Consider the following 22,754-nt stretch of genomic DNA (forward strand, 5'->3'; position numbering starts at 1 on the left):
TAGAAGACTGAAGGGAAGGACGGAGGTCAGATAGAAGACTGAAGGGAAGGACGGAGGTCAGATAGAAGACTGAAGGGAAGGACGGAGGTCAGATAGAAGACTGAAGGGAAGGACGGAGGTCAGATAGAAGACTGAAGGGAAGGACGGAGGTCAGATAGAAGACTGAAGGGAAGGACGGAGGTCAGATAGAAGACTGAAGGGAAGGACGGAGGTCAGATAGAAGACTGAAGGGAAGGACGGAGGTCAGATAGAAGACTGAAGGGAAGGACGGAGGTCAGATAGAAGACTGAAGGGAAGGACGGAGGTCAGATAGAAGACTGAAGGGAAGGACGGAGGTCAGATAGAAGACTGAAGGGAAGGACGGAGGTCAGATAGAAGACTGAAGGGAAGGACAGAGGTCAGATAGAAGACTGAAGGGGAGGACGGAGGTCAGATAGAAGGCTGAAGGGGAGGACGGAGGTCAGATAGAAGGCTGAAGGAGAGGACGGAGGTCAGATTCAATGGCTATAATAAGGACCGTTATCCTCGTGTTAAATGTTTGTGAATTCAGCCTATAGTGCAATGAAAGTGTTAAATCCGCAGCAACCAGTGAGATTCCTCCTTTCATTGGACAGGATAATGAAGGAGTGTTCTGATTGGCTGGCACGGTTCCCCATTATATGCGGGTGGGGGGCAGAGCTGTCTCAAGGCGAGCCACGTGCACCGTCCTCCCCGCTGGACGCCATTGCTTATAATAACGTTGCTGCACCAGCGGCCGGCGCGCAGCGGATGTCCCTTTCATCGGCTTCATTATGTCTTTGTGCTCGTCACACTTTTCCATCGGCGGCGGCGGAATTTCTCGATTGTCCGCACTTTCTTTCCGGAAAGGCGGCCCGCGGTGCGCAGCGCGTCGGAGGGTGGATTCATCAAAGGCCTCCTTTTTTTACCTTTTGGTAGAACGTGAATGCGCGGTCACGTGAATTCCGCTCGGGTCATATTTTATTCATCGCCGCGCTCCTCTCATCTCCCCGCGTTCTTTGTCTCGCTCGGTCGTCTTTGCGCTCTGGAGGGGAAGGCGATGCTGTGATGTGCGTTTGTAAGGCGGCCGCGTTACGTGCGCCGAGTGAAGTTTTTCGTCTTTTACTTATTAATGACCCAGAAAATAATTGATCTGCGGCGCGCGCGGCCTGGCAGAGGGACGGCAATGTTTACCAGCGCTGGAGCGGCACGCGCGAGGGGTTCCGGCGCTCCATTAGCTGATGAGAAGAGTTCAGATAATGCATCTTTAATGTCTCCTGCGTCGTTAGCAGACACTTAGCGGCTGATATCTGTCAGTTAATTGTTACACGGCGACGTCGGCGGATTGGTGAAAGACGTGAAACGCTTCTGAAGACTTCACTTCCATCATGGAGGATTCCACCGGAACAAAATGTTCTCCTTCACCAGTTCATCAATCCTGTCCGGGGTCTGCAGCGTGAACATACCATAATGGATTGATGATGATGGTGATGGCGGTGGTGATGATGATGGCGGTGGTGATGATGATGGTGATGGCGGTGGTGGTGATGATGATGGCGGTGGTGGTGGTGATGATGGTGGTCATGATAATCATGGTGATAATGATGGTGGTGGTGGTGATGATAATCATGGTGGTGATGAAGGTGGTGGTGATGATGATGGTGGTGGTGATAATGATGGTGGTGGTAATTGTGATGGTGATGGCGGTGGTGGTGGTGATGATGATGGTGGTCATGATAATCATGGTGATAATGATGGTGGTGGTGATGATAATCATGGTGGTGATGATGGTGGTGGTGATGATGATGGTGGTGGTGGTGATAATGATGGTGGTGGTGGTGGTGGTAATTGTGATGGTGATGGCGGTGATGATGATGGTGGTCATGATAATCATGGTGATAATGATGGTGGTGGTGATGATAATCATGGTGGTGATGATGGTGGTGGTGATGATGATGATGGTAGTGGTGATAATGATGGTGGTAATTGTGATGATGATGGTGGTGATGATAATGATGGTGGTGGTAATTATGGTGGTGGTGATAATGATGATGGTGGTGGTGATAATGATGATGGTGGTGGTGATAATGATGATGGGGATGATAACCATGGTGGTGATGATGGTGGCGCTGATGATGGTGATGATAATCATGGTGGTGATGATGGTGATGATCGCGGTGGTGGTGGTGATGATAATTATGGTGATGATGGTGGTGGTGATGATGATTGGTCTGTATGGAGGATGACTCGCTTCTGTCCTTGGAACTCCCATCAATGGGATGACTCGATGGAGACCTCAGACAGGTTATCACATGGTGAGGAGATAAGAGGAACCTAAACAACAGCCAAAACCTCTCCTAGAGATGGAACCCCCAGAGATCTGAGAGACCCGAAACCGACCTCGTCCTTAGAATCCATCTAATCAGTAATAACGGGCAAGACAAGCAACGTGCCTCCTACACAGGACTCCTCGGCACTCCCTTCTCACCATCACTGGGCAAACATTCCTATCAAAACACCAGGAACCCAGCTGTGATGGTGGTGATAATGATGATGATGGTGGTGGTTGTGCTGATGATAGTGGCAGTGATGATGATGAAGATGATGGTGGTAGTGGTGGTGATGATGATGATGGTAGTGGTGGTGATGACGACGGTGGTGGTGATGAAGATGATGGTTGTAGTGGTGATGGCGATGGTAGTGGTGGCGATGTTTATTATGATGGTGCTGATGATAGTGGCGGTGATGATGATGATGGTGGTGAAGATGATGGTGGTAGTGGTGATGATGATGATGATGGTAGTGGTGGTGATGACGACGGTGGTGGTGATGAAGATGATGGTTGTAGTGGTGATGGCGATGGTAGTGGTGGCGATGTTTATTATGATGGTGCTGATGATAGTGGCGGTGATGATGATGATGATGATGGTGGTGAAGATGATGGTGGTAGTGATGATGATGGTAGTGGTGGTGATGAAGATGATGGTTGTAGTGGTGATGGCGATGGTAGTGGTGGTGATGGTGATGTTTATTATGATGGCGCTGATGATAGTGGGGGTGCTGCTGATGACAATGGTGGTGGTGAAGATGATGGTTGTAGTGGTGATGGTGGTGGTGAGGAGGATGATGGCGGTGGTAGTTAAAAGTGAATCCAGAGTTAAGATACATAGCGATAACGCATACATAGCAATAGAACTATAATTCTGTTCAGCCGGTTTTGTGATTCAGAGACCGCTTCCAAGTCCTTGGCCTCCAAGAATCTTCTGTAGACTTCACTGCAGTGCAGTAATATTTCCTGGATTGTGAAGATTACACTCCCGGCCGCGCCATGCGCAGAGACTTTACAGCAATCCAAGACCAGCAGACTGAGATCGTCACTGGGGCAGGTATCTGAGCAGGTAACCCTTTACCTGGTTACCTGCCAGGTAACCAGGTAAAGGGTTACCTGGTTACCCTTTACCAGGTAATCAGGTAAAGGGTTACATTTACCTGGTAAGGGTAACCCAAGGTAAAGGCTTGCCACCTTTACCTGGTAAGGGTGGCAGGTAACCAGGCAGGTAACCTGTGTAGCTGCCACCACCACCACGTACTTTAATGGAACCACACACCAGTCACAGCATCTATTGCTGTAATTCTGACCTCTAAAGAAATGTTTGTGTCACTCGCTGCCACACCCACACAGGAAAGTAACAGAGTTTACACTACGGTAGCTTCCTCATAGAGGCAGCAGTTCTTCCATCTCTGATCAGATCGTTCAGAGATTCAGATTTTTAAATAACATATTACTGTAAAAAACAAGAAAAATGGTGAAAGGATAATACAAAATGAACCATCCACAACTCCGCCCCCGGCTATATCTCCAACCTTGTCTCAAAGTATCACCCTAACCGTCCCCTCCGCTCATCCCAAGACCTCCTGATTTCCAGCTCCCTTGTCAACTCCTCCCATGCTCGCCTCCAGGACTTCACTAGAGCCTCTCCCATCCTATGGAACTCTTTACCCCAACCTGTCCGTCTGTCACCCACTCTGACTGCCGTTAGACGATCCCTTAAGACTCATCTCTTCAGGGAAGCCGATCCCACCTCAACCTGATCGCTCAACCATTCATCCCCACACAGCTCCCTCCTCATGTATCTCTGGCCCCTCCCCTTTTAGAGTGTAAGCCCTCAAGGGCAGGGCCCTCCTTACCCTCTTGTCTTGAATTGTATTGTGATTGTAACGTCTTCCTTATATTGTACAGCGCTGCACAAACTGTTGGCGCTATATACATCCTGTATAATCATAATAATAACATAAGCAACCTATTTAAAACAGAGAAATGCTTAAGTACAATCCGCCGAGTGTTTGTATCAGTGCAGAGTATCGGCCTCATCTCATAGTGTAGAGTCGCCGGCCCTCAGAAACGTGACTCTCAGTATCCATGATCGTTTTTATGTCAAATGAGACCGATTGGAGCGGTATTAGTACCGCTGTCAGGTGTTTATTGCTGCCTGTGTCCCCCATTGCAGATTCCCAAACCCCCCCCCCCCCCCTTCTGGTCCTGGTGACCATTTATCATTGAGAGTAAAAGTGAATGAAAATCCCAAATTTCGAGGAGGAATAGATGGGAAATCTTCCAATGGGGACACTAGTTCTGATGACAACTGTCTAAGAAGGAATTTCCTTCTTGCTTCCTGTTGTGGCTATTGGACAGGAAGTGAAAGGAAATCTCTGATAAGGTACACAGATGGCAAAAAAAGCTGACAGGGGTTATAACCCTCCGTTTTTCCACCCAAAATAAAAAAGTTAGTGTTTTTTTGTGGGTGAAATGCGGCAGCAGAAGCAGTCCCAGGTAGGGACTCTTTGTCCATTTGTCTTGATCAATAAAGTTGTCAGCATTTGAAACTTAAGGATGTGCCGTCAGCTTTTTCTCTTGGTCCTGATTTTGGTTGCTGGAGATGATTGGGTCTTCTGATACCTGCCGGCGGCCATCTTGGTGATGGACGCCGGCAGAGAGAGGAGGGGACAGTGACCTGGCTGTATAAGGTATGCCGCCGGGTCCCCTCCTCTCTCCTGATAAAGTCGGGCGTTCGGTTCATGACCCAGCGCCCGACTTTTCAGAGGGGGGTGACACCAAAATGACTTTCAGTCATTTTGGTGTCACCCCTCCAATGGTGTCACCCCGGGTGCGGGCCGCACCCCCCCTTGTGACGCCACTGGGAACTATTACAAGAAAACGGCGGTTTGGAGCTGACCGATGAGCGCAGACGCCTCCGCTATGGCACGGGAAGAAGCCTCCCAATAACGCCCTCCACAGAAACAATCAAGTAGATCATTGATCTCTTCTTTTGTCCCAGTCACCAGAGGCTGTAAAAGTGATGTAAAGGCGCCGGGCTTGGCGGCTAGCCGCGGCGCTCGTTTATTCTGCGTGTCCCCGCTATAAGCGCCGCGTTCTCGCGTGGATTCGCATACCGCGCTCTATAAGAGCAATGCTTCCAGCTGCGGTTTAATATAATCCTTCCCAACACGCACGGCTTCCACTTACAGGAGAGCGCCATGAATTATAGATGAATTTACGGGTTTAATAATGGCGCATTGTGTGCAGATCCGAGAACTAATGAGCGGAGCCGTGCAAAGTGCAGCAGCGAAGAAACGATACCGACGCGCCGAGGCAAGGAGCCGAGATTTCTCCCCGCTTGATGAATAGGCCCCAAAATTAGAACTTTCATGGGAGAGAAGTTCACAATTTACCTCATTGAACACAACGCAGTGGAAGTGTTAAAGGAGACGGAGAAGAACACGGCGCCCGCCACCGATGTGGACGGTGACAATTGCGGGGTTCCTTTACATCGGAGGTCAGCACAAAGATTCCGCCTTACATCAGGGGAACACTTTCCCTTTACATTGGGGGTCAGGGAGGAGCTTCAGGCTACAGGTTTGGGGTCGTCCGTGAGTTCAACCCAAACCCAAGCTGGGTCACAGTTTACCAAATTGACCAGTTCACCCGCCCACTGAACATTCACCTATGTCCTAGCAACCAATGACACTATGCAGCCCACCTGCTCCCATCCTAATAACTAATGACGCTGAGCAGGTTGCCTCCTTACATTGGTGGTCAGTGGGTGAGGTGCGCCCCTTACATTGGTGGTCAGTTGGAGAGGCGCCCCCCTTACATTGGTGGTCAGTTGGAGAGGTGCACCCCTTACATTGGTGGTCAGTTGGAGAGGCGCCCCCCTAACACTGGTGGTCAGTTGGAGAGGTGCACCCCTTATATTGGTGGTCAGTTGGAGGGGTGTCCCCCTTACATTGGTGGTCAGTGGGTGAGGCGCGTCCCTTACATTGGTGGTCATTTGGAGAGGTGCCCCCCTTACATTGGTGGTCATTTGGAGAGGTGCCCCCCTTACACTGGTGGTCAGATGGAGAGGTGCCCCCCTTACACTGGTGGTCAGTTGGAGGGGTGTCCCCCTTACACTGGTGGTCAGATGGAGAGGTGCCCCCCTTACATTGGTGGTCAGTTGGAGGGGTGTCCCCCTTACATTGGTGGTCAGTAACGAAGTGACCCACAAAGCAAGCTAAATGTCATCCAGCTGGAGATAACATCTACTTAAGTGAGGAATCCCGATCTAAACGTTCGCTCTGGGTCAGTGACTAAGTATTGAAGCCAGGGGATCAGCATGACGTCTCTGAAGCGGCAATGGCAGCTATGGTCCTCAGTCCAGGTTTCTGAGGTGACATCACAAAGCTTTCCGATCACTTCCTTCGGAGAATTTATTGATTTGGCACAAAACGACATTCTATCCCCCTGTAAGCTCTGCAGAGGGTTGCGACGTGCCGTGATATCGGTGAGAGGAGATAAACACCCGAAAAGGGTTAAATATCACTGAGGATGCCGCACCTGACATGAAGAGCTCTGATGACAGGTCCACTTTAAAATCCCGAGCGGGAATTGGCGCTGCGGCCATTGCGTGGATCTCGTTCCCGCCTCTCCAAGCTGTTTCTTTGTTACAATGTATTTCTTTCCTCTGCGTTTCTATTGGTTGAGCTCGATGGACTTGTATCTTTCCCCCGGCTCTATACAATGTAGCAAAGCTGCTCCTGTGAGGACGTCGGCGGCATTTTCGGGCCGCGCTCTTCCCGTAATAAGTTTAGACGCGATCGGAAATTTGCAAGTCTAATATGACAATTAGCTGCGCGGTTACCAGGCTGGAGCGACGAGATATATCGAGGCCCCGAGGCGAAAGTCATGGAAGCCACCGGATCTTATAGTCCTCGCTGACAACCAGAAGTGGGGTCACCTGTCTTCAATGATACCAATTCCTCCCGGGCGCCGCGCGGCGTGTCGCTAATAGGGGCCGCCGCGTGACTCGGATCGGTGTCACGCAATTTCCCAATTTATAAATAATCGCATTACACTTCCCTCCGACGTCTCAATTAGAATCGCAGCTCGAGGGGGCAATAAGGGAAAGCGGCCGGCGGATTCTTCCCGGGAACGCGGCGCAAACTACGGGGCCCCATTCACTAAACGCGTCCACTGCAGGCGGACTGACACCCCCAGAATCATTCACACAGAGGGGTCACCTCACGGCTAGTTTGTCACCGAAAGGGCAATGATTACAAAGGAGTGAAAGTGACATGTACCAGATATTCACCGCAGGTGAAGCAATCACTTTAAAACTCATTGACCAGAAAGATACACCTGCAGTGAATGTTTGGTGAATGTGATATTCACTCACTGCTTTGCTCTAATACCACAAACTACTGGGCGGAAATCTCACCATTGTGGGAGGGGCCGAGACACACACTACTGGGGGGGGGGATCTCATAATTGTGGGAGGGGCAGAGACACAAACTACTGGAAGGAAATCTCACCATTGTGGGAGGGGCAGAGACACAAACTACTGGAAGGAAATCTCACCATTGTGGGAGGGGCAGAGACACAAACTACTGGAAGGAAATCTCACCATTGTGGGAGGGGCAGAGACACAAACTACTGGAAGGAAATCTCACCATTGTGGGAGGGGCAGAGACACAAACTACTGGAAGGAAATCTCACCATTGTGGGAGGGGCAGAGACACAAACTACTGGAAGGAAATCTCACCATTGTGGGAGGGGCAGAGACACAAACTACTGGAAGGAAATCTCACCATTGTGGGAGGGGCAGAGACACAAACTACTGGAAGGAAATCTCACCATTGTGGGAGGGGCAGAGACACAAACTACTGGAAGGAAATCTCACCATTGTGGGAGGGGCAGAGACACAAACTACTGGAAGGAAATCTCACCATTGTGGGAGGGGCAGAGACACAAACTACTGGAAGGAAATCTCACCATTGTGGGAGGGGCAGAGACACAAACTACTGGAAGGAAATCTCACCATTGTGGGAGGGGCAGAGACACAAACTACTGGAAGGAAATCTCACCATTGTGGGAGGGGCAGAGACACAAACTACTGGAGGAAATCTCACCATTGTGGGAGGGGCCGAGACACACACTACTGGGGGGGGGGATCTCATAATTGTGGGAGGGGCAGAGACACAAACTACTGGGGTAAATCGCACTATTGTGGGCGGGGCAGAGACACAAACAACTGGGAGGAGATCTCACCATTGTGGGAGGGGCAGAGACACAAACTACTGGGAGGAGATCTCACCATTGTGGGAGGGGCAGAGACACAAACTACTGGAAGGAAATCCCACCATTGTGGGAGGGGCAGAGACACAAACTACTGGGGGAAATCTCACCATTGTGGGAGGGGCAGAGGCACAAACTACTGGCGGAAATCTCACCATTGTGGGAGGGGCAGAGACACAAACTACTGGAGGAAAACTCACCATTGGGCGAGGGGCAGAGACACAAACTACTGGAGGAAATCTCACCATTGTGGGAGGGGCAGAGACACAACCTACTGGAGGAAATCTCACCATTGTGGGCGGGGCAGAGACACAAACAACTGGGAGGAGATCTCACCATTGTGGGAGGGGCAGAGACACAACCTACTGGAGGAAATCTCACCATTGTGGGAGGGGCAGAGACACAAACTACTGGAGGAAATCTCACCATTGTGGGAGAGGCAGAGATACAAACTACTGGCGGAAATCTCACCATTGTGGGAATGGTGACCTTGATTTACTAAAGTGTTAGGCGCTGTAGTCACCCAGTCATATGCAAAGGAGTTTGTAGTGCCTTGTGCATGGCTGTGCGTTTTAGGTGCAGACAGGTTCTCTTTCCTACACTTCACCTCAATTCACTCTTTGGTAAATCAGGGCAGACGCGTATAATAAATGGCTGGGATGAGCGGGGGGAGGAGGCGTCAGTGTACAGGACCACCACTGACAGATGTCTCCGGGTCTGGTGATTGACAGATTGATGCCAAGCTCCGGTGCTGCAATTCAGCAATCTGTAACACTTGTATTTCCGGCAGCAGATGGATCGGCTCCGAGCCGCGTCACGATGATTTCTTACAGCTCCATAATGTATTCCAGGAACAGAGAGCCGCGGGCCGCACGCTGCCTCTGCCCGTGCCTGACTCTCCGCCATTACCTGTGACCTGAATTCAGCTTGTCAGTCGCAGTCCCGGAGGAACTCCGCGCTGGAAAATTCTACACAAACACAGCGATGTCACCATCTGCCCAGGACGACTCCGCAGCTCCCTCATTGGGGACCGAATCCTCCGTCCCATCCCCCCCCCCTCAGTTGTCCCTCTTTTTGCTCTAATGGAAAAAACACGAAATGCAACATTACAAATCTCCACAAATAAACTCCAACATACAACAGGGAAGATCCGCCTTTCATCATTAGACGTTCTTGTTCTTCAGTCAGTGACTTTGCCCAGGCTGAGATGATGTCATCAGTCTGCTGCAGGCAGGAGGAAGCATTTCCTCTCCCCTCCCCCGGTCTCCGACCAACCTGTACTATGTCCCCAGTCTCCAACCAACCTGTAGTATGTCCCCAGTCTCCAACCAACTTGCAGTATGTCCGCAGTCTCCAACCAACTTGCAGTATGTCCCCTGTCTACAACTAACATGTAGTATGTCCCCAGTCTCCAACCAACCTGCAGTATGTCTCCAGTCTCCAACCAACCTGTAGTATGTCCCCAGTCTCCACCCAACCTGTAGTATGTCCCCAGTCTCCAACCAACTTGCAGTATGTCCGCAGTCTCCAACCAACTTGCAGTATGTCCGCAGTCTCCAACCAACTTGCAGTATGTCCGCAGTCTCCAACCAACTTGCAGTATGTCCGCAGTCTCCAACCAACTTGCAGTATGTCCGCAGTCTCCAACCAACTTGCAGTATGTCCGCAGTCTCCAACCAACTTGCAGTATGTCCGCAGTCTCCAACCAACTTGCAGTATGTCCGCAGTCTCCAACCAACTTGCAGTATGTCCGCAGTCTCCAACCAACTTGCAGTATGTCCGCAGTCTCCAACCAACTTGCAGTATGTCCGCAGTCTCCAACCAACTTGCAGTATGTCCGCAGTCTCCAACCAACTTGCAGTATGTCCGCAGTCTCCAACCAACTTGCAGTATGTCCGCAGTCTCCAACCAACTTGCAGTATGTCCGCAGTCTCCAACCAACTTGCAGTATGTCCGCAGTCTCCAACCAACTTGCAGTATGTCCGCAGTCTCCAACCAACTTGCAGTATGTCCGCAGTCTCCAACCAACTTGCAGTATGTCCGCAGTCTCCAACCAACTTGCAGTATGTCCGCAGTCTCCAACCAACTTGCAGTATGTCCGCAGTCTCCAACCAACTTGCAGTATGTCCGCAGTCTCCAACCAACTTGCAGTATGTCCGCAGTCTCCAACCAACTTGCAGTATGTCCGCAGTCTCCAACCAACTTGCAGTATGTCCGCAGTCTCCAACCAACTTGCAGTATGTCCGCAGTCTCCAACCAACTTGCAGTATGTCCGCAGTCTCCAACCAACTTGCAGTATGTCCGCAGTCTCCAACCAACTTGCAGTATGTCCGCAGTCTCCAACCAACTTGCAGTATGTCCGCAGTCTCCAACCAACTTGCAGTATGTCCGCAGTCTCCAACCAACTTGCAGTATGTCCGCAGTCTCCAACCAACTTGCAGTATGTCCGCAGTCTCCAACCAACTTGCAGTATGTCCGCAGTCTCCAACCAACTTGCAGTATGTCCGCAGTCTCCAACCAACTTGCAGTATGTCCGCAGTCTCCAACCAACTTGCAGTATGTCCGCAGTCTCCAACCAACTTGCAGTATGTCCGCAGTCTCCAACCAACTTGCAGTATGTCCGCAGTCTCCAACCAACTTGCAGTATGTCCGCAGTCTCCAACCAACTTGCAGTATGTCCGCAGTCTCCAACCAACTTGCAGTATGTCCGCAGTCTCCAACCAACTTGCAGTATGTCCGCAGTCTCCAACCAACTTGCAGTATGTCCGCAGTCTCCAACCAACTTGCAGTATGTCCGCAGTCTCCAACCAACTTGCAGTATGTCCGCAGTCTCCAACCAACTTGCAGTATGTCCGCAGTCTCCAACCAACTTGCAGTATGTCCGCAGTCTCCAACCAACTTGCAGTATGTCCGCAGTCTCCAACCAACTTGCAGTATGTCCGCAGTCTCCAACCAACTTGCAGTATGTCCGCAGTCTCCAACCAACTTGCAGTATGTCCGCAGTCTCCAACCAACTTGCAGTATGTCCGCAGTCTCCAACCAACTTGCAGTATGTCCGCAGTCTCCAACCAACTTGCAGTATGTCCGCAGTCTCCAACCAACTTGCAGTATGTCCGCAGTCTCCAACCAACTTGCAGTATGTCCGCAGTCTCCAACCAACTTGCAGTATGTCCGCAGTCTCCAACCAACTTGCAGTATGTCCGCAGTCTCCAACCAACTTGCAGTATGTCCGCAGTCTCCAACCAACTTGCAGTATGTCCGCAGTCTCCAACCAACTTGCAGTATGTCCGCAGTCTCCAACCAACTTGCAGTATGTCCGCAGTCTCCAACCAACTTGCAGTATGTCCGCAGTCTCCAACCAACTTGCAGTATGTCCGCAGTCTCCAACCAACTTGCAGTATGTCCGCAGTCTCCAACCAACTTGCAGTATGTCCGCAGTCTCCAACCAACTTGCAGTATGTCCGCAGTCTCCAACCAACTTGCAGTATGTCCGCAGTCTCCAACCAACTTGCAGTATGTCCGCAGTCTCCAACCAACTTGCAGTATGTCCGCAGTCTCCAACCAACTTGCAGTATGTCCGCAGTCTCCAACCAACTTGCAGTATGTCCGCAGTCTCCAACCAACTTGCAGTATGTCCGCAGTCTCCAACCAACTTGCAGTATGTCCGCAGTCTCCAACCAACTTGCAGTATGTCCGCAGTCTCCAACCAACTTGCAGTATGTCCGCAGTCTCCAACCAACTTGCAGTATGTCCGCAGTCTCCAACCAACTTGCAGTATGTCCGCAGTCTCCAACCAACTTGCAGTATGTCCGCAGTCTCCAACCAACTTGCAGTATGTCCGCAGTCTCCAACCAACTTGCAGTATGTCCGCAGTCTCCAACCAACTTGCAGTATGTCCGCAGTCTCCAACCAACTTGCAGTATGTCCGCAGTCTCCAACCAACTTGCAGTATGTCCGCAGTCTCCAACCAACTTGCAGTATGTCCGCAGTCTCCAACCAACTTGCAGTATGTCCGCAGTCTCCAACCAACTTGCAGTATGTCCGCAGTCTCCAACCAACTTGCAGTATGTCCGCAGTCTCCAACCAACTTGCAGTATGTCCGCAGTCTCCAACCAACTTGCAGTATGTCCGCAGTCTCCAACCAACTTGCAGTATGTCCGCAGTCTCCAACCAACTTGCAGTATGTCCGCAGTCTCCAACCAACTTGCAGTATGTCCGCAGTCTCCAACCAACTTGCAGTATGTCCGCAGTCTCCAACCAACTTGCAGTATGTCCGCAGTCTCCAACCAACTTGCAGTATGTCCGCAGTCTCCAACCAACTTGCAGTATGTCCGCAGTCTCCAACCAACTTGCAGTATGTCCGCAGTCTCCAACCAACTTGCAGTATGTCCGCAGTCTCCAACCAACTTGCAGTATGTCCGCAGTCTCCAACCAACTTGCAGTATGTCCGCAGTCTCCAACCAACTTGCAGTATGTCCGCAGTCTCCAACCAACTTGCAGTATGTCCGCAGTCTCCAACCAACTTGCAGTATGTCCGCAGTCTCCAACCAACTTGCAGTATGTCCGCAGTCTCCAACCAACTTGCAGTATGTCCGCAGTCTCCAACCAACTTGCAGTATGTCCGCAGTCTCCAACCAACTTGCAGTATGTCCGCAGTCTCCAACCAACTTGCAGTATGTCCGCAGTCTCCAACCAACTTGCAGTATGTCCGCAGTCTCCAACCAACTTGCAGTATGTCCGCAGTCTCCAACCAACTTGCAGTATGTCCGCAGTCTCCAACCAACTTGCAGTATGTCCGCAGTCTCCAACCAACTTGCAGTATGTCCGCAGTCTCCAACCAACTTGCAGTATGTCCGCAGTCTCCAACCAACTTGCAGTATGTCCCCAGTCTCCAACCAACCTGTAGTATGTCCCCAGTCCCGAACCAAACTGTAGTATGTCCCCAGTCTCCAACCAACCTGCAGTATGTCTCCAGTCTCCAACCAACCTGTAGTATGTCCCCAGTCTCCAACCAACCTGCATTATGTCCCCAGTCTCCAACCAACCAGTGTTATGTCCCCAGTCTCCAACCAACCTGAAGTATGTCCCCAGTCTCCAACCAACCTGTAGTATGTCCCCAGTCTCCAACCAATCTGTAGTATGTCCCCAGTCTCCAACCAACCTGTAGTATGTCCCCAGTCTCCAACCAACCTGTAGTATGTCTCCAGTCTCCAACCAACCTGTAGTATGTACACCAGTCTCCAACCAACCTGTAGTATGTCCCCAGTCTCCAACCAAACTGTAGTATGTCTGCAGTCTCCAACCAACTTGCAGTATGTCCCCAGTCTCCAACTAACTTGCAGTATGTCCCCAGTCTACAACTAACATGTAGTATGTCCCCAGTCTCCAACCAACCTGCAGTATGTCCCCAGTCTCCAACCAACTTGTAGTATGTCCCCAGTCTCCAACCAACCTGTAGCATGTACGCAGTCTCTGATCATTTCATATCATGCTCACACAGTCTTCTGTAGCGTTACATATACTTAATTCTATGTGTGGCCCTTTGATGATTTAGGGGCCACAGATAAGGCCCCCTATACCTGGTAGGTTGACCACCACTGAATTGAATTATGGGGGAAGGGATTGCTCACATACATGTTAGAAATCTTTGATACATTCCCCGTGTGTGATGTTTATAGCTGATCCTGTGCTGCGTCCGAGATTGTGTCATCCCCGTCCTCCGGGGTCGGATCGCAGGGTCGTGGTTTTTGGGGGTGGTACAGAAAGAGCGGATTGTGCATCAGAAGATGAGGCATTAATATTCTGTGTCCGGGCCTCTTCACCCTCCGATATGAAACAATGTGACAGAGTGCCCTTTACATGGAGAGCACATTGCAGTTTCCCCCGGGGGTGACAGGCAAGTTGCATCCAACACTTTAACCTCCTGAAATACATTCAGTGTAAAAACCAGAGAGCCTCTCCGTGTCTGCGCCGATCAACTGATGGCTTTTTCCACCAGCCCGGTGCGATCGATGGGTGGCTCAGAGTACAGCCGCCCATACACATTACAATCTGATTGCGCAGTCTCTATACAATCTCCTTTGTATCTACCAAAGCTGTAATATAAGTACAAATCTGAACATCTATTCACTTTGTATCCGATCTTAGGCTACATAGTTGTAGAAACATCTAAAAGAGATTGTACATTGAATGGTCAGCTTAGCTCTGTGGTAACATTGTAATACTGAGGGCAATTTAGAGGCTGCAGATGGTACAGCAATGTAAAGTTGGCCAGCAGCTGGACAGTTTTTATGAGCAAGCCTAGGCCCAAATTTACTAGCAACAAAGAGCACCTGCCGGGGCTTTACTTTTAGTCTACGTTTACACCTAGGCAACACCGCAATGCGCGGCAATCGTGCAGGATTCCGCGCGGATTGCCGCGTGGTCAGGAGTCGCCGAGGTGTGAACCGATCGCACTGTGGGTGCCATTATTTTCTAATGGCACACCAGTCGCGCCGGGCGGATTGCGCGGTTTCCCGTCGTGATTCCGCCCGTGCTTCCGAACACTATAAACAGCCGCACGTTGTGTATCGGGGGGAAAAAAAGAAGGTATTTTTAGCTTTTTTCTGCGATTGCCGTGCGGATGTCACCCCATTGTAATCAATGGGGCCGCGTGGCAATCGCTGCCTGCATTGTACAGAACCGCGCAATCCCGGGACGCGTGTCCCCGGGTGTTGTGCGGTGTAGTGCAGGTGTGAACCTAGCCTCAAGATACTGCAGAGTATAAAGCAGTGTAAGATTGGCTGAAATTAGGGATAATAGGCCTAACCAGTGTATGCCTAACTTTTATCTCATTTATGGGGCTGGGTGGTTGCGGTTGACATGAGTAATAGGGAAGTCTTGCAGCAAAAAAAAAAAAATACTTTGCTATGCAAATACCCCTTTCTTTTATAGCAGGGGGATGGCTTATCCAATAGCCCCCCTTATTGGCTCTCCTAAGCCTACTGGCCATAGTTCAAAGGTCATGAAGTGTATTATGGTTTACGAAAAATTCTCCCGGAGTAATCTGCGCCAAATTCACAGAGACTGCGCATCTCGAACCTGGAGGATTCATCCTAAACTAGTTGTAGCCGTGAACCGGATCCTCATCCCAGCGATATACACTCCTCGTGCAGTGTACGTGCGACTGTCCCTCCAGTGTGCACACACAGATCAGGTGTGCATTATGTACATACAGATAACGTGTGTATGCCATGCAGTGCGGGGGTGCTGACATTCTACAGTGAGTCACACAGTAAACATGGCGGGCTCAGGTACATGCGGAGGATGAAATGCATTTAACTTTATAGTGGGGTTAAATCTGGGTGTTACTATGGTAACCTATCCACCGCCACCGAAGCCGGCTCCTGCTATTGCTGCATCTCTGTGATATGTCTAATACTCAGACTCGGGGTGCACAGAGAACAGGGGATCCAAGAGAAGGGGGGAACAGGAGGCAGAGAGATGGGAAAGGAGACAAGCAAGCAGAATATTAAAGAAGGGGGGCAGGAGATGGAGAGATGGGGGACAGAAGATGGAGAAAGGGGGGACAGGAGATGGAGAGAGAGAGGGGACAGGAGATGGAGAGAGAGAGGGGAGGGGAGGGAGAGAGAGAGGGAGAGGGAGGGGGAGAGAGAGAGAGGACAGGAGATGGAGAGAGAGAGGACAGGAGATGGAGAGAGAGGGGACAGGAGATGGAGAGAGAGGGGACAGGAGATGGAGAGAGAGGGGACAGGAGATGGAAAGTGAGAGGACAGGAGATGGAGAGTGAGGGGACAGGAGATGGAGAGAGAGGGGACAGGAGATGGAGAGAGAGGGGACAGGAGGAAACAAAAAAATAGAGGGTCAGGAGACAGAGGGAACTAACAAGGAAATGGGACAGGACATTAAAGAGGGGAACAGCGGACAGGAGATTGGGGGGCACGACATGAAGAGAAAGAAGGGAACTGGAGATCAAGGAGGGGGACAGGAGATGGAGAGTGAGGGGACAGGAGATGGAGAGAGAGAGGGGACAGGAGATGGAGAGAGAGAGGGGACAGGAGATGGAGAGAGAGAGGGGACAGGAGATGGAGAGAGAGAGGGGACAGGAGATGGAGAGAGAGAGGGGACAGGAGATGGAGAGAGAGAGGGGACAGGAGATGGAGAGAGAGAGGGGACAGGAGATGGAGAGAGAGAGGGGACAGGAGATGGAGAGAGAGAGGGGACAGGAGATGGAGAGAGAGAGGGGACAGGAGATGGAGAGAGAGAGGGGACAGGAGATGGAGAGAGAGAGGGGACAGGAGATGGAGAGAGAGAGGGGACAGGAGATGGAGAGAGAGAGGGGACAGGAGATGGAGAGAGAGAGGGGACAGGAGATGGAGAGAGAGAGGGGACAGGAGATGGAGAGAGAGAGGGGACAGGAGATGGAGAGAGAGAGGGGACAGGAGATGGAGAGAGAGAGGGGACAGGAGATGGAGAGAGAGAGGGGACAGGAGATGGAGAGAGAGAGGGGACAGGAGATGGAGAGAGAGAGGGGACAGGAGATGGAGAGAGAGAGGGGACAGGAGATGGAGAGAGAGAGGGGACAGGAGATGGAGAGAGAGAGGGGACAGGAGATGGAGAGAGAGAGGGGACAGGAGATGGAGAGAGAGAGGGGACAGGAGATGGAGAGAGAGAGGGGACAGGAGATGGAGAGAGAGAGGGGACAGGAGATGGAGAGAGAGAGGGGACAGGAGATGGAGAGAGAGAGGGGACAGGAGATGGAGAGAGAGAGGGGACAGGAGATGGAGAGAGAGAGGGGACAGGAGATGGAGAGAGAGAGGGGACAGGAGATGGAGAGAGAGAGGGGACAGGAGATGGAGAGAGAGAGGGGACAGGAGATGGAGAGAGAGAGGGGACAGGAGATGGAGAGAGAGAGGGGACAGGAGATGGAGAGAGAGAGGGGACAGGAGATGGAGAGAGAGAGGGGACAGGAGATGGAGAGAGAGAGGGGACAGGAGATGGAGAGAGAGAGGGGACAGGAGATGGAGAGAGAGAGGGGACAGGAGATGGAGAGAGAGAGGGGACAGGAGATGGAGAGAGAGAGGGGACAGGAGATGGAGAGAGAGAGGGGACAGGAGATGGAGAGAGAGAGGGGACAGGAGATGGAGAGAGAGAGGGGACAGGAGATGGAGAGAGAGAGGGGACAGGAGATGGAGAGAGAGAGGGGACAGGAGATGGAGAGAGAGAGGGGACAGGAGATGGAGAGAGAGAGGGGACAGGAGATGGAGAGAGAGAGGGGACAGGAGATGGAGAGAGAGAGGGGACAGGAGATGGAGAGAGAGAGGGGACAGGAGATGGAGAGAGAGAGGGGACAGGAGATGGAGAGAGAGAGGGGACAGGAGATGGAGAGAGAGAGGGGACAGGAGATGGAGAGAGAGAGGGGACAGGAGATGGAGAGAGAGAGGGGACAGGAGATGGAGAGAGAGAGGGGACAGGAGATGGAGAGAGAGAGGGGACAGGAGATGGAGAGAGAGAGGGGACAGGAGATGGAGAGAGAGAGGGGACAGGAGATGGAGAGAGAGAGGGGACAGGAGATGGAGAGAGAGAGGGGACAGGAGATGGAGAGAGAGAGGGGACAGGAGATGGAGAGAGAGAGGGGACAGGAGATGGAGAGAGAGAGGGGACAGGAGATGGAGAGAGAGAGGGGACAGGAGATGGAGAGAGAGAGGGGACAGGAGATGGAGAGAGAGAGGGGACAGGAGATGGAGAGAGAGGGGACAGGAGATGGAGAGAGAGAGAGAGAGGACAGGAGATGGAGAGAGAGAGGGGACAGGAGATGGAGAGAGAGAGGGGACAGGAGATGGAGAGAGAGGGGACAGGAGATGGAGAGAGAGAGGGGACAGGAGATGGAGAGAGAGGGGACAGGAGATGGAGAGAGAGAGGGGACAGGAGATGGAGAAAGAGCGGACAAGGACAGAGAAACGGGACAAGGACAATGGACAAGAGATCAGAAAAGGAGGATATGAGGCAGAGACATGGGGCAAGAGACAAGTAAATGGAGCAGAAAGTCAACGAGGGACTAGAGAATACGAATAGTGACTGGAGGCAGAGGGTACAGAGAGAGAGGTAGGAGGGGGAAGGCAGAGATACTGGATTGGGAGAGTAAACAGGTGACAGAGGATAGGAGAAAGAGTGAAAAGATAAAGAGACAGAGGACAGCGGGGACAAGAGATAGAGCTTTGGCTACAGTATATCTCGCACACACATACATCACATCAGACAGTGTAGATGATATACCTGAAACAGTCCATATATCAAGTGTTTAAAAGGGACTACACACATCCAACTGCATAAAAACAATGATTATCTCACACACTATTAAAGAAAAATCATTCCATCAAAATATTCACACAAGATCTCCTCACATGTTACAATCCATCTGCAACAAATGTTCCACTTCTTCCTATTGTATCTTCTGATTGTATCTGATTAATAAAATCACCACATATGCTGCAATCATCAAACCATCTGATTATAAATAGACTGAAACGGGAAATCTGACAATCGTATTGTAGCATGTGTGATGCCCCCCAAGAGGAGGATGTTATTATTCCGCATTGTGCGCGGGGTTTCCGGAGGCAGAGATTCTGTGATATGTGAGTTTAAATAATTCTTTCTGTCTCTGCAGCGAGCAGAAAAAATCCGAAGACTCTGTTCCTCCTCTGTAGGATTTGCCACAAGGCAGCTCTTCCATGTGTTATTATTACCGGGCTAGAACTGTCTTATTGCTCTCTCCAATAACAGGACATCGATGGAGAACTGTCTGATTACAAGCCAAGCAATGTCTTGCAATAAGAGCAAAATGTTGTAGAAAACCACCACCGAATAAGGCTGTAGCAGTGCGAGCGATGAGTCTGTTTAACGACAATGCAATGTCACATTGGATAGATTCCTTGTTAAGGTTTCACGAAATGAAAAAGATTCCATTGAGTCAAGAGATAGCAGTGATTCCGTTAGTGATAGTGAAAGTTGTCCTACACAATAATCCCCCTCTCTCTCGTCCCCCTCACACCAGCCACGAAGGTAACCGGTAATTGGTTTATTTTTCTTTATATTTTGTACAGTATTGTCATCATTTTTATATGAATATTTTTGGGTTGTGGAACTAATCATCTGAATTTCCATTATTTCCTCTGGGGAAATTCGCTTTGATATACAAGCGCTTTGGATTACAAGCATGCTTCCGGAACGAATTATGCTTGTAAACCAAGGTATTACTGTACAATCTATGTAGACACACATGTAGCATGTACATATACTGTATATACACTATATTGCCAAAAGTATTGGGCCCCTCCCCCTCCAGCTCATTGGATTCAGGTGTTCCGTGACATTAGAACCTGAGTTTTTAATCACAGCTGTAAGTTCTTCCATTTCGCTATACTGACCAATAAGTTTAAACCAGGTGCGGATATCTGGTTCTGATACACATCTCCATGATCTGGAAATATTCGCCTTTGCCGCATTCAATTGGAATGGAATCACAGTTCTCCTATATTTCCCCACTGAGGAGTCAGTACAGTGGAACAAGCATATCCAAGGCTCAAGAGGGACTTTTTGGTGTGTTATGGCACATGTATAGTCAATTATTTTCTGCCAGTAGCCCCGAATAACTGGGCAGGACCACCATATGTGCTCCATTGTACCCTCTTTGCCACATTTCCTCCAGCATTCCTTTGAGTCGTTTTTGTTAAATGTCCCCATTCTGGAAGGTGTTAAGTACCATCTCGCTAATAGTTTATAGTTACTTTCCTCAACCTTTGAGCTCATTCAGGAGGTATGGCATAGTTGCATTATCTTTTTTTTCTGCTCCTCTGTTAGTATGCTGCCCAAATCCTCCTCCCATTGGGTCAGAAAGCGTGGGTATCCCCCTATAGACAGATCCATCAGTACCCTATAGAACCGAGATATCATATGTTTTGGTGATCTAATATTAGCTAACAACAGTTCAATTTGATTTAATTCTGTCAGTGATCTTATTGGTAAGGGGAGAGATTTAACAAAATGCATCAGCTGCCTATAGCACCAAAAGTCCCAACTGTACGTTGCCCATCTTTCCCGAATTTCTTCCGAAGGCAGAATCTTACCATCCTCTATAATTTGATGTAACTGGATGTCCTGTTCTTTTAACCAATTAATAAACCTCACATCCTCCTTACCAGGGATAAAGTACTTATTATCCAACAGATACAATAGGGGCGAATTATAGGACCACCTATTTTGCTGGTGTATTTGGTCCCATATTTTAAAGGTTGTTAAGCGGTGAGGTATCTCCCGGGAACGCTCTACAATTCTTCGGGATCCATAGTGCTGTTCTCAATCTAATCTGGCATAGGCGCTCCTCTACAGTTGCCCATTTTTTATCAGATTTTGGGACTACCCATACCATTATATGTGATATGGAGGCGGCCATATAGTATTTATTAAAGTCAGGTAGACCCAGTCCTCCCTTCAGTTTTTGGCGTCTCAGTGTCTTATGTGAGATTCTAATATGGCTGGGGCCCCAAACAAATTTATTAACCTTAGATTGTAGTATGGAAAGGTATTTCCTGGGAATCGTGACCGGTAGCGTCTGAAATAAAAATAGGAATTTGGGCAATATATTCATCTTTACCAAGTTAATTCTACCCAGCCAGGAGATAGTCAGACGCCTCCAGCTACCGAGCTCTTTTTCCGTTCAGTCCGTTCAGCATAGGGACATAATTCATGCAGATTTATCTTCTGATGAAGCACTACCTCAGACAAGCAACTTGGGATTATGTTAAAGTGGTAAAGTATTTTTCAAAATGCCATTGACTTAATGATTGACCCTCACCCTGCAGCGCCCTCAGGCGGCCGCCTGACTTGCCTTGCAGTAGCGCCGGGCCTGTATGTCAGGCCTCCCATACAACACTTGCGCGAGATTCTGTTTGTTCAGCCGCTGACATTATTTCCGTTGTCACCGGTCACACAGCGCATTTCAGTGCAAAAGTTTATTCCAAATTCAGACAAGAAATCTGGATCAGCGCCGTGAGAAAATAAGAAACGATCTCAGTTTGTGCCGCTTAAAACATACAGAGGGGGATGTACTAAGACTGGAGCAGGCAGAATCTGGAGCCGCCGTGCCCGGCAAACCAATCAGCTTTCAGCTTTCATGTTCAAAGCTCAACTGGACAAGCTGCAGAGAGAAGCTGATTGGTTGGTTGCTGTGCACGGCGGCTCCAGATTCTGTCTGCTCCGGTCTTGGAAAATGTTCCCCATTTGGTTTTGTGTCAGTTTGTTGGGAAATAATGTATATAGTACAATATCTGTATATTTATTACACACCTTTCCTGTAAAGAATGAGGGGGAGGGGGGAACCTGTCAGTAACTTTACAAGTCTGCATGAGAAAAAAAAATCAAATTCCAATAGCATTGCAATTTTTCAGAAACATTCCACCCTTTAATTATCCTTGAACTTCAGTCCAGTGAGTACAGGTGATATCATCAGTCTGCTGCAGGCAGGAGGAAGCATTTCCTCAGTCTTCCCTCCCCCAGTGATCAGATCTCCCCTCCCCCCAGTGATCAGTCTGCTGCAGGCAGGAGGAAGCATTTTCTCAGTCTCCCCTTCCCCAGTCATCAGACGGCTGCAGGCAGGAGGAAGCATTTCCTCAGTCTCCCCTTCCCCTAGTCATCAGACGGCTGCAGGCAGGAGGAACCATTTCCTCAGTCTCCAACTGCAGACTGCAACATTGTAACATTGCAGCAAGTCACATGTTAAGAGGATGCATCAGGGGCTGATGCGTGTCTGACATTTGTGAAGACATCCGGGAACTGTAGAGGAGATTTTACTATCAGAGATTTCTTAAAACAAACCATCAGCATGTCCTGACTTCCGAACACACACACAATTCACAAAAATAAAGGGTTAATTCCTCAGTTTAGGATAGTGGGCAGAGCCATGGAAATTATTTCTTTAGGACCCGGGGCCAACAATGGATCCAGAACTTCTGGTTTATATCAGAGCAGGTCAGACCTGCGCTCCCTGAGCGACTTACTCCATCAGACTATTTAATGGTGCCATTTATCAGCGCCGGCCTCTCCCATTGGCCCCCCAAATCTCTGTCTGGATGACAGGAACACAACTTTA

General features: G+C 49.9%; 1 protein-coding gene across 1 annotated transcript in view; it reads left to right on the plus strand.

Annotated features, from left to right (window-relative positions):
* The first annotated feature begins 5,703 nt into the window (after positions 1-5,703).
* LOC108802022 (DNA-directed RNA polymerase II subunit RPB1-like) overlaps positions 5,704-22,754 on the plus strand; it is a 71,545-nt gene continuing 54,494 nt past the window's right edge. Inside the window, exon 1 of the mRNA XM_018573911.1 lies at positions 5,704-5,831. Coding sequence (XP_018429413.1) covers positions 5,704-5,831 — 128 coding nt within the window. The remainder of the gene's footprint in view (positions 5,832-22,754) is intronic.

The sequence above is a fragment of the Nanorana parkeri genome, unplaced genomic scaffold, assembly GCF_000935625.1.
Source record: "Nanorana parkeri isolate BGI_ZX_2015 unplaced genomic scaffold, ASM93562v1 scaffold2606, whole genome shotgun sequence".
Classification (NCBI taxonomy): domain Eukaryota; kingdom Metazoa; phylum Chordata; class Amphibia; order Anura; family Dicroglossidae; genus Nanorana; species Nanorana parkeri.